General features: G+C 44.1%; 1 protein-coding gene across 1 annotated transcript in view; it reads left to right on the forward strand.

The window, feature by feature from the left end:
• The window catches only part of LOC111871708 (paired mesoderm homeobox protein 2-like), a 31,067-nt gene that overhangs the window by 4,628 nt on the left and 13,821 nt on the right, over positions 1-12,618 (forward strand). The window contains exons 2-3 of the mRNA XM_023864982.2: positions 154-634; positions 9,668-9,849. Of these exons, the coding sequence (XP_023720750.1) occupies positions 409-634; positions 9,668-9,849 (408 nt within the window). The 5' untranslated portion in view covers positions 154-408. The remainder of the gene's footprint in view (positions 1-153; positions 635-9,667; positions 9,850-12,618) is intronic.

Consider the following 12,618-nt stretch of genomic DNA (forward strand, 5'->3'; position numbering starts at 1 on the left):
AAAAAAAAAAACGCGATCACTTCCAATTAAATGAGGAATGTCCCAAAGAAAACACCATTACTTCCGTCGCTGGCTATTTGTTCTAAAGTCATTTTAATAATTTTTTTTTCATTATTTGTAATTTGTAATTTCTAAAATTTGAATTTATCGCAGCAAACTACAAGACTCGACAAGACATATGGCTGTTCGGTGCTTCTGTAAATTAGGTCTGCTCGATAGAAATAGACACGTAATTACGTTACATTAGTCGATACGTCAGCAAGCATACCGTATAATGTCTGAAGTAGATCATCAGTCGGCTTAAGCTTACACTGCTTGCAACTGAACAAGAAACACGCCGATTGCAACAAACTGCTTAAGAAGGTGGACCACGCACCGCAGTTATGGGCCCCTAAAGTCCTGAACACCATGAGCTACGGACGAATGCTGGTCACGGCGTCCTCGGGCGTCCTGCAGTCCACCCCGATGGTGTTCCCAATGCCCAACACCTCGTCGACTTCGGCGCCGGTGTCGGACCTCGTGAGCTTCACCGCGACGGAGAATTCGCGACGCTTCTCTGTGAGCAGTCTGCTGGAATTGGAGGAGCTTACCCCCGCGGGGGCCAAGCGCGGCCTCGACACGGACAGAAGTGAAGGTACGTTCGCTTTCTTGGGCCTTTCATTTAATGTAGTATCCGTGTCGTTTGTGTAGGGTACTATATTCAGTGTAGTACTCTTTCCCTATTCGTGTCGTTAGTGTATGTCCCTATATTCAGTGTAGTACGCGTCTCCTAATTCTGTCGTAAGTGTAGGGCCCTATAATCAGTGTAGTACGCGTCTCCTTTTTTGTTTCGTTATTGCAGGGCCCCATATTCAGTGTAGTACCGGTTCCCTATTTGTGTCGTTATTGCAGGGCCCTGTATTCAGTGTAGTACCCGTCCCCTATTTGTGTCGTTAGTGTAGGGCCCTATATTCAGTGTAGTACCGATCTCGAATTTGTTTCTTTACTGTAGGGCCCTATATTCAGTGTAGTACAGATCTCATATTTAAGCCGTTAGTGTAGGACCCTATATCCAGCGTAGTACACATTTCATATTTGTGTCGTTAGAGTAGGGCCTTGTATTAAGTGTAGTACCTGTCTCATATTTGTGTCATTAGTGTATGGCCTTATTTTCATTGTAGTACCCATTTCCCATTTGTGTCGTTAGTGTAGAGCCCTATATTCAGTGTAGTACCCGACTCAAATTTGTGTCTTTAGTGTAGAGCCCTATATTCAGTGTAGTACCCATTTCATATTTGGTTCATTAGTGTAGGGCCTTATTTTCAGTTCAGTACCCGTCTCCTATTTGTGTCGCTAGTGTATGGCCCTATATTCAGTGTAGTACGCGTGTCCTATTTGTGACGTTATTGCATGGCCCTGTATTCAGTGTAAAACAGGTCTCCTATTTGTGTCGTTAGCGTAGGGACCTTTATTCAATGTAGTACGCTTCTGCTATGTGTGTCTATATTTCAGGGCCTTGTAGTCAGTGCAGTACCCGTCCCCTAATTGTGTCGTTATTGCAGGGCCCTATATTCAGTGTAGTACCCGTCCCCTATTTATGTAATTAGTGTAGGGTCTTTTTTCATTGTAGTACCCATATCCCATTTGTGCCATTAATGTAGGGGCCCTTTATTCAGTGTAATATCCGTCTCATAATTGTGACATTAGTGTAGGGTCTTATTTTCAGTGTAGTACCTATTTGCTATTTGTGTCGTTAGTGTAGGGCCCTATTTTCAGTTTGGTACCCGTCTCCTATTTGTGTCGCTAGTGTAGGGCCCCTTATCCTCTTCGCTTCATTAGTGGAATAGTCTATCTCCGTTTTTAGAGTAGTGCCCTATACGCGTCACTAATATAATATCCTTCTGCTATTCGCGTCATTAGTGCAGGGCGTTTTATCGTATTTGCGTCATTAGTGGGGTACCCTTCTACTATTTGTGCCGTTAGTGTAAGGACCTTTATCATATCCGCGTCATTAGTGTAGTACCCTTCTCCTACATAAATACGTGGGAGAGTCAGTAAATAGATCACAATTAAATATAAAACGTAAAACATGTGATATTCGGATCGAAAAGAAAACATTTATTTCTCGATATATCTTCTTTACCAGTGCGCCGAAACCCGCAGCATAGAAGTCTTTTTGACTTCGGCACCTCCGTTTCAACCTCTTCGTCATCAGCACAGCGTTTGCCACTGTTGTGAACCGCTTCACGCAACAAGCACTTGCCGCCGTAAACAGGAAACATTTCTTTATGAATATCCTCCGTGTTGAGCCCTTTTGTCCCGCCCCAGAAAAGCACAACAGAACACTGCCATGGTGCGGCTGAACGAAATAGGTCAAAAGAAAAGAAACAATGACCGGGAATCGAACCCGCAACCTCCCGGCTTGTAGCACAGTGCCCCTATCCCCACAAGACAAAACTCTTCATAGCCACAACTGTGAGAACATGAAATCCTACAAAGAATGAATTCCATTTCTTCAGAGCACGAAATTAAATGTATCCGAATGATGCTGTTATTCGGATCAGAACCTTTTCTCGTCCCGATTGCTGTCTAAAAACGTAACGACAAAATCACATGGAACTACAATTTTACTTTATGTTTTTAGGGGTGTCTCTCGTGTTAGGGGAAGTACAGGCAAAAAGCGCGTCTGAGAACAGGGTGCTGAGGGGAATGTTTGGATCAAAGAGATGCCTGGGAAAATCGCATAATGAAGAGCTTCATAACTTGTATTCATCCGCGGAACTGGAGTGGTCTCATTGCGCAGGACGAGATGCGCAGGGATTGCAGGAAGAGCGAGAACAGGTGGACACAAAATTTTGGTAGGAAACCCTGAAGTTAATAGATCTCTTGGAAGATCTAGGCATAGATGCGAGGATAATATTAAAATTTGACTTTAAAAGCATAGAATTGAAGGTGTGAACTATATTATGGTATATAAACACGTTGCTAAGCGATTCCAAGGGCAAGGAATACACACGCAATAATAGAGTTACTATTGGAAACGGGGTGTCTCTACGTGTTCCGTGCCGAGATGTTATAAGCGAATGACAGTGTTGTTAGTGTTCTGTACTGGAGTCTTTGAAGAGATGACTTGAGCGCGTGAAGCCGAAGAATCTTCACCGTTAGAAGCGGTTGCTAGGAAACGGCCATTTGACCCATAGCTGGGTGGAAAAGGCTTAGCGGGTGCTGTGATTACTTGTGAATTATAGAGATTAGCGGTGGCGCTGTAATTGCTTGTAATTCCAAGTCGCGTGTATAAGTGGTCAATCAATCCAATTACCCAATCCGCACCCTGTCAAGAGCCTCGCCCCTAAATCGTGACAATATTACTGTAGCTACGATAGGGACAAATGAAGGGGTTCTTCACGGCAATAAATCCCCGGCTTCCATCAATTGCTAGTAATTCTTGGCAAAATAAGAAACTGTCAGCTTATCAATGTGGTACATTCTCTAATAACATGGTAACGTTAAGAAAGGTAAAATTGTCTCTCTACTTAATTAATTAAGAACCACGTCATGAAAACTTGTGTGGGAGTGGAGGTATGGCTCCACCAATCTTAACTTCTGCAGTAGTTGGAGGTGAGTGGTCAACTTCACGCCCCTGCCGCTTTTACCGCTGAGAAATGTTCCCACTCTACCCATTGGCTATGAGGTTGAGCGCTATGACTAAGATAAAAATCTTTTATCCATGCCGGGAATCGAACCCCCAATTCCTCGGTCGTCCATCACGAAGAGTAGTCGCTACACCGACTGCTCGGACTCAGCTACTTGAGCTCATTTTCGTCTGCATGGAATGGTTTTGCTAAAGCGCATACGTGTAGGGTCCACTCAATGCTGTTCTTGTCCCATTCGGGACAGCAAGAAGTTAGGAGTCTGTCGGCTTCTTTGCCTTGTAAAGCAAAGCCCAGGGACACGCTCTGGTTTGTGTCAAGCATTCTAAAGAGATGCGGCCACTTAGCAGAGCGGCAGGGAGTCCTGACCTTGCGGGCCATCTTGTCGACATTCACACTGCGCCACTCCCAGCGGCAAGATACCCCCCCCCCGCTCAATTATACAATTTATATAACAGATCAAATTCTTTCCCTCTCTCGAAAATTCGTCACAATAACTCCGAATTTTCTTGGCATAAATAGCTTTATTTACATAAGATCTAAAAGTTTGAGATGATGGTACGTAAAATGATTGTGTTCCTGGACATTACACATCATCCCGTTTTTATTTAAAGCACATGACGTTTCGGAGACGATTCTGTGTCTGTCTTCAGTTAAAACCTAGTCAGTTTGGCCCAAACGATAGAGCCAGTCCGTATCTCCGGACACCTGTACCAGCACTAAGATATGGTACACAAGCCAAGCACTGCACAAACCATTTGCGAGAGCTAAGACAAAATATTTAAAATACTGTCACGTACGCGGGGTTTACGTGACTAATAATAACGGGTTTTCGATTAGATGATTGGATTTATTGGCACTTCTATTACAATTACAACCAATGACTGCCTAAGACAAGCTCCATTCCTTACTGGACCACGAGTGTCTTCTCTTCCAATGTAACTGGCTTGGTTCTGATTTACGAATCGGTAACTCCTTCAGCTTCCGGTGTCCGCTGGTTAACAGTCCACAGCTGAACACTCAACTTGTGAATTCTCTTACGGATCAATCTCGGACTGACTTGAATCCAAGAATGAACTCTGTTTTATAAACTCGGGGGACCAAAGAGAGGCCCAGCCTCGAAAGTTAATTGTCTTTCTGTTATTACTGGTGTCTTGTCCATTGCTTGCGAAACGTAGCAACGGAGGTCCACCTGATTTGGTTCATCCTGGTCCGTCACACTAGCAATATTATAAAGGTTATCAGCTTCGTCCAGTGTGACTGATAAATGTTTCTTTTTCCCTTTTTAATCTTTTATCCTTGACATGTTTCGGTCCTACAGACCATCTTCAGAAGGACATCAATACAATTAGAAACCACTATTACAATGTATTTTGTGAATATTAATACACATATAATGTTATCATAATACAATGAATACAAAATCTAATATTTTAACAACTACAGCGGGGTGTAATAATCAGTTAAAATATTTATAAATTGCAATTAGTATGCTTAAAAAGACTTTGTTAATTTTTTAAAACCAAATTGTTTCGTGTCCGTTTTACATTTCCTCTCTTTGAAGGAAGTCAAGTGTCTACCTACCGCCTTATGGTTCCGTCGTTTGGAAAATAGGATTCCTATGTGTCGTGCTGTTGTTCTGGGCGCGCCGTGTTGTTATAGTAATAATAATAATAATAATAATATAGTCATTTCTAATTGTATTGATATCTTTCTGAAAATGGTCTATAAGACCGAAATATATCAAGGATAAAAGTTTAAAAAGCAAAAAGAAAAAAACATTTTATCAGCCACACTGGACGGAGTTGATTAAGCTTTATGAGGAGGTCCGTCTGTTGATTGTGTAATCTCCAGATTATGTTTACAAAACCGTTGTCTAGCAATGGACTATTCCGGCTTTCAGGCGTCATGTCACAATATATTAAAAACTCCACACTTGTGAGGCCTTGCACCAGAACACTAACAGAAGAGTAGTTATCACTCTCGACGTGTTACCAACATAGAAAATACAACTTAAGTTATTACATATCAGCTCAGATAGCTGCTAATTAACAGTCACGACTTAGCGGCCTCCGTAGTCTAGGGGTAACGTTCCCACCTCATGACTCAAGGTACGCGGGTTCAAACCCGGCGGAGGTCGTGGAATTTTTAAGGGCGGAAAAATTCAGGGAACAAGTCCTCCGGGAGGGAGGGTCCCGTGTCGTAGCTTTACGGCACGTAAAAGAACCTCACGTCTCAAGGAGGCCTCTGAGCCAAATTATAAGGACATTTCCCACCCAACAATAGTCTCTAACGCCTTTGGTAGATGGGGGAGGCATCTAGATACCGCTGAGCCAGTAGAGGCCGAACTCGCTGGCTGAGTCGGGACTGATGGCACGCACCAATATCGGTAGGGTACAGAGACTGGTAGAATATCACAGGGGGACGTACAATAGACCACTGGTCGCGGTGCATGGGGATACTCACCCCCTCCAATAATAATAATAATAATAATAATAACAATAATAACAGTAACGACTTGAACCAAAGTTCTGCAGAAATTAATTTCCGTTTTAACGGAAAGGAAAGGTTGATGTGTCTAAACGGGTTTGTAACCTGAACTGCCTCTAACATGAAATCGGCAACGCTCTGCTTGTTCTTGACAGTCACAGCTTATTTAACGACACTGTTCCAGCTTCAGGAAAATGAATTTTGTCTACTGACTAGTGTCCTGGAGAGGAAACATGTACTATTGAACGTCAGAAACTAATTGCTTGAGGATTACTGTGATTTTTCTTGAACTCTGTCCATCGTCCGGTTTTGTTGAGAACAGAATGTTTCGGAAACTGGATCTGCTTCCGTCTTCGGGTGAGGAGGCGGAGGACACATACTTTGTTGTTCAATGCTGTTTAGGGAAACAGTCGCTCAGTATTGTGAGAACCATACGGAACACACAAATACACTGAGTGGGCAGAATGCAGAGTTCTTGTATGTTAAAGCGTGTGGTACATATAGTTACCATCGTGTTTCAGCCCTCCCTCGTACCGTGGACACTGGGTACACAAAGCCACCGCTGTGGGCGGCTGCTGCAGACAGACTTCTCGGTTTCGTCTGCAGACACACGTGGAAATGGGGGGGAGGGGGGTAGCGGGCTCGGCACAATGCAGCCCCTGTTCGGAACGCCCAGTGTCCAAAACGTCGTTTCTCCCGTATGACAGGGGCGAGCAGACCTAACGAACTCGACGGAGCTGTGATCTTGAGAAGCTACTAGTTGCTCAGCCACTCAAGGAACTGGCAGCATTGGGTTGTAACTCGTAACCGTGTCTACGAGAGCCTGCCACAAGTCTCTCTTAATCCGGAGCCAGATGAATCCACTCCACACAACTTATTTCTCCAATATCCATTTAAATATTATTCTACCGTCTTCGTCAGAGTCTTCCTAGTGGTCTCTTTCTTTCAAGATAATATTTTCAACTAAAAACTTCAAGAATAACACATCACTTGGGAGACCAAACCGTTCGATATGGGATTATATACATTTGACAGCATAGAAAACGACGATTATAGCATTTCTTCTACTGTTGCGTGTGTATTAGTTGCAACGGGAACGTGTATACCAAGCCGTTGCCTAGCAACGACTGGGGTGTACACAGAGACAGGCAGATAGCAAGGTGATCTCATAAGCCTCAAATTACTTTCTTTCGAAGTACCGCATTTACGCATGTATAGGCCGCGTGCGTGTATAGGCTGCAGCACAATCTTCAGACAAATTATAGAAAAAATAATTTTCTTGGAGTATTATTTCAGGAGTATTGCACCCTGTATTACTAATTATGAATATATTTTTTTTAAATGAAGTGTGATTTCGAATATTTCGAATATAAGCCGCACCCCAGTTTTCCTCTTGAATTTTTGACAAAAAATGTGCGGCCTATACATGCGTAAATACGATAAGTAGACAAAAATGCATCAAAATAAATTAAAATTGCAGTGACCAGGCCAAAGCTGAACAGTGCGATAATCAGGATTCGATTCCCGACAGATACGTTTTTATTACCCGCAGTGTTCAGAATTGGGTAACACGTTCAAGCGGCAAGCCATTCTGACTTGTATCCTGGAGGTTGTGGGTTCGAATCTCAGCCGGGGGCACCGGCTATCCTGACAGAATTCTCGCTTTTTTCTTCGGTCTCTCCAAACGAATGCCTGGTTCTCCCATACACATCCTTTCCAATTAATTACTTACATTTATCCTACGATTGAACGCTGAGCAACTAGCAGCGTCGTTAAATAAGCTGCAAAATAAATATAAAAAACAGCCTCCAGACCGGCCCTGGGGACCACCCAGGTACCAGGAGCCTCATTGCCAGGGGTTAAAGTGGACGGGGTCTGAAGCTGACCGCTCAGCTCCATCTAGTGCCTAAGTTACGAATACGTGGCGCTATACCTCCAATCCGCCATACGTGATGCTGAATTAAGTTGAAACACAACTTCATTATTTCATTCTTACTTCAGGTTTGTGAATAGTGAACAGATAGGAATTCTATTCCGGTATTCGTCTAGCGGAACACTGGTTGCAGCTGCATTGTGGGAGGGAGGGTGACGCACACCGTTACAGACGTTTCATCTCAGTGAGTGGACTCGACCAAATCCACTGCGCATTTTTCTGAGCACGGCCATGTCTACGAAAATGGGCTGTGTCCTACAGCCGGGCAATATTGTCTGGTATTACCGCGCAGTCTTCTGACAAATCCGTGACGGCTGCTCGTTCTTGAAAATCTGCCAGTTGAGCAGCTACTCAAGAACTCTCAACGTTTTATGGAACCCGAAGGTTCGCTACCGTGTTCACTAGAGCACCCCACTTGTCCCTATCCTGAACCAGATCAATCCAGACCATACCACCTGATACTCTCTCTCTAAATTCCATTTTAATATTATCCGCACATCTACGTCTTGGTCTTCATAGTGGTCTCTTTCCTTCTGGCTTTATCAGAAAAATCCTATATGGATTCCCATTCTTGTCCATTCGTGCTACGTGCCCTATCCACCTCATCCTCCTTGACTTGATCACTCTAATTATACTTGAAGAAGAGTACAAGTTATGAAGCTCCTCATTGTGCAGTTTTCTCTAACCTCCTGTGACTTCATCTCTCTTAGGTCCAAATATTCTCCTCGACACTCTGTTCTCAAACACCCTTAGTCTATGTTCCTCCCTTAATGTCAGAGAGCGATTTTCACAGCCATACAGAACCACAGACAAAATTAGAGTTTTTAGGCAGCAGACGAGAAGACAAGGGTTCGATTCCCAGCAGGTGAAAGAACATTATTTCTCTTCTCCACAGTGTCCAAACCGGCTCTGGGGTCCCACACAGCCTCCTAATCAATAGGTTACATGGGCCTCTTCCTCAGGAGGTAAAGCTGACCACTCACCTCACTTTAGTGCCGAGTTCAATGATGGTGTTTGCTTAATCAGTTCAGCACAGAGACAAATTTATTGCAACACAGCAGCGCGCCAGACCCGTACAGGGCTCGGCACTGCCAGCCGCAGCAGCCCGCAACGGGAAAGTCTCTGTAACTGACGGCGCGGCTGGCGCCCTGTCAGGCGTCCGTCACGCCGTCGCAACCGTCTGGGAAACTCGAAACCGTCTTCACGTCAGCAACAACAGTTCTCACTGTCACGTCTGCATCTCCTCCCCCCACGCGTCCTGCATGCTCTGCCCATCTCATCCCCCAGATTCTGGGGTAGCTCAGTCGGTACAGTGACTGGCTACAGGGCTGGGCGGCCGAGGGGTCCGAGCTCGAGTCCCAAGAATTTTCTCTTCTCCGCGTAGTCCACGCCCACCAATCCTCCGAGAACATTTCTTCTGGGGTAAAATGGCCAGAACGTGAAGCTGACCACTCACTTCCGGCACATGCCGAGGTAAAGATTACGTGAATCTATACATCCACCCCCATACGCCTTCATGGTGTTGTGCTTAGTTAGTTAAGCACAGGGGCAACTTCACCTACTCAATATGTGCTAGAGGTACCACGCTTGCTGACCACGGACTCTCCGTTTGCAGAAGAGGACTACGTTCTGGAGGGCGATGAACGCGGCAGGAAGAAGCCCCGTCGGAACAGAACTACGTTCACAACGGGCCAGCTCACCGCACTGGAGAGAGTGTTCGAAAGAACACACTACCCCGACGCCTTCGTCAGGGAGGAGCTGGCTAGGCGTGTCAACCTAAGTGAGGCTCGAGTTCAGGTGAGAGCTCTAATCTTCTATAGCATGCGGCGTGCCTGAAGAAAATAGTGTATTGGTGAGTATTGTATACGTCTGGCATGTCCAATGCGTCGATCGCGGGACGAATTTTGGTCGATCTCATAGGCCTATAAGGAAATTATAAGCGGAAAGCATGTAGATTCACTTGTAATATTATATGAATATATTCAGATTTTGAGGGGAAAATAGTATTAGTCATTCCTATTTTTTTGTTCTTATGTAGCTTACGTGAAAATTGCTTTACACCTGTGTTAAGTGAACTGTGGGGAAGTCCCTACTCTGTCCTTATCACGTAAACTTTTTATTTCATCACTCGTCAGCCGCGTGTGTTCTGATGCAAGAGTGATCGACACAACGTGTGATTAAATAAAAATGATGTGTGGAAACTTAACTGAACAGTTGTCGAAAGCTGTTTGCAGTTGTGTTGCTTTCTCCCTCCAACTGGATGAATCTACAGACATCAGAGACAGCCCGGTTACTGGTTGCTTTTACAGCAAACATCATGTGTCGTGTTATTTTGACCAATATTTTTGCTTAAAGCGAGGTACGACGATGGGAGGGGGTGGTAGATCACTGGCAGTTTTGACACTAAAAAGTCGATCGCAATCTGTTTGAAGTTGGACATGCCTGGTATACGTGAAGAGAAAATATTTCCATCTTTGAAGGTTCCCAGGCAGTACACACTAGTCCTTCAGAAGAAGATATGTTGAATAACGGTAAAGTTTTGGGAAGTGAAGAAAACAAAGCTTCTGGAGCAGGGTGCGTTCAGAAAATGGGTCTTAAGTCTGAGTCAGCGTCAGAGTCAGAGTTACTTTACAACTAGCGGTTTACCGCCAATCAGTTCGTCTTGGCGTCAAGCCCCTTGAGAATCACGACCAATAATTCTTTTTCAACTGAACACTTGCTGTTATAGCCCTTATGTAACATCCTCTATGATGAGAGGACGGGTCTGCCGTTTACAATTGTTGTTGGTCCTCGTCAGCGCAGTAATTCTCAGGTTCAAGTCCCGCGGGATTCGTGACCGCATTTCACTCTCTCAGACTAAATAATATTTAGGAATTCAGTCCGTACCTGACAGGAACACATTATGTCTCCGCTACAAAACCCAACCGGTTCATGCTGTTTAAGGAAATAGTCGCTGTTTATTGTGAGAACCGTACGGAACACACAGATCCAGTCCGTACCTCACAGGAAACATTACATCTCCGCTACAAAGCCCAACCGGTTCATGCTGTTTAAGGAAACAGTCGCTGTTTATTGTGAGAACCGTATGGAACACACAGATCCAGTCCGTACCTCACAGGAAACATTACGTGTCCGCTACAAAGCCCAACCGGTTAATGCTGTTTAAGGAAACAGTCGCTGTTTATTGTGAGAACCATACGGAACACACAGACCCAGTCCGTACCTCACAGGAAACATTACGTCTCCGTTACAAAGCCCAACCGGTTAATGCTGTATAGGGAAACAGTCGCTGTTTATTGTGAGAACCGTACGGAACACACACACCCAGTCCGTACCTCACAGGAAATATTACATCTCCGCTACAAAGCCCAACCGGCTCATGCTGTTTAGGGGAAGAGCTGCTGTTTATTGAGAGAACCATACGGAACACAGAAATACACTGTGCTGGCAAAATGTAGTGTTCTTTTATGTTATAGCAATTGGTACGTAATGCTACCCCTCTCTTATAAAAATAAGAGTACATTTTAGGGGTCATACATCACAGAGTCAGTTTAACACATCGGCAGACACAAACCACAGGAGGGATGCCACTTGAAGAGGCTTCACGAAAGACCTGTATGGTCCTATTTCATAGCGACACAGCCCCCTGCGTTAAACCAGACAAGCCATAGAAGCCTCTATTTCCAAATTTCATTCTCTCCTGCATCGTATTCGTTTTACAAGTTAATGATATCCAGTGTCGAGGTAAAGAATAGTGGAGCTATACCTCTACTTCCTCCACATCAGTAATACCAACATTACAACGTCTCACATTGCCGAAGAAAAAACCTAATATTGCTTGAACGCCTGTAGCAATTTTCATGAAACTTGGTATATGATGCAACATTGAGCCATTTTCAACGGCGTACATCATAAATCCCTCCCATTTTTAGTAAGAACACTGCGCCCTCCCAAACTGGATTATTTTATTGACTTCATTTTGTTTATATAGTAATGTTTCTTTTTACTTGTCGATAGCTCAGTCGTTTGACAAGGTCTGGCATACTGGACTGCTATATAAAATTAAAAATACATTCCACAGCCCATACTACCTGCTTAAAGACACTTTCAAATAAAATATAATAATTCTCATTCAGATTGCTATCAGATGAAGTCAGGTGTACCGGAAGGAAGTGTGAGGGGGCCTCTGCTATACTTAGTATATACTGCAGACTTGCCCATAACAAACAACAGTACAATCGCAGCCTTCGCAGGTGACACAGCCCTGCTAGCAGCAAATATGATCCAGTAGTAGCATCACAACATCTTCAGCATCACTTAAACCTCCTCCAGCAATGGCACAGCCCTGCTAGCAGCAAATATGATCCAGTAGTAGCATCAAGTGGAGAATGTGAAATGTTTTAAATATTTGGGTAGCTTGTTAACAGATGATGGAAGGTGTACTTGTGAAATTAAATCCAGGATTGCCATGGCAAAAGCTGCATTTAGCAAGAAGAAGAATCTTTTTACCAGCAAATTGGACTTAAATTTGAGGAAGAAACTAGTGAAATGCTACATTTGGAGCAT

The sequence above is a fragment of the Cryptotermes secundus genome, unplaced genomic scaffold (genome assembly GCF_002891405.2).
Source record: "Cryptotermes secundus unplaced genomic scaffold, Csec_1.0 scaffold349, whole genome shotgun sequence".
NCBI classification, from domain to species: domain Eukaryota; kingdom Metazoa; phylum Arthropoda; class Insecta; order Blattodea; family Kalotermitidae; genus Cryptotermes; species Cryptotermes secundus.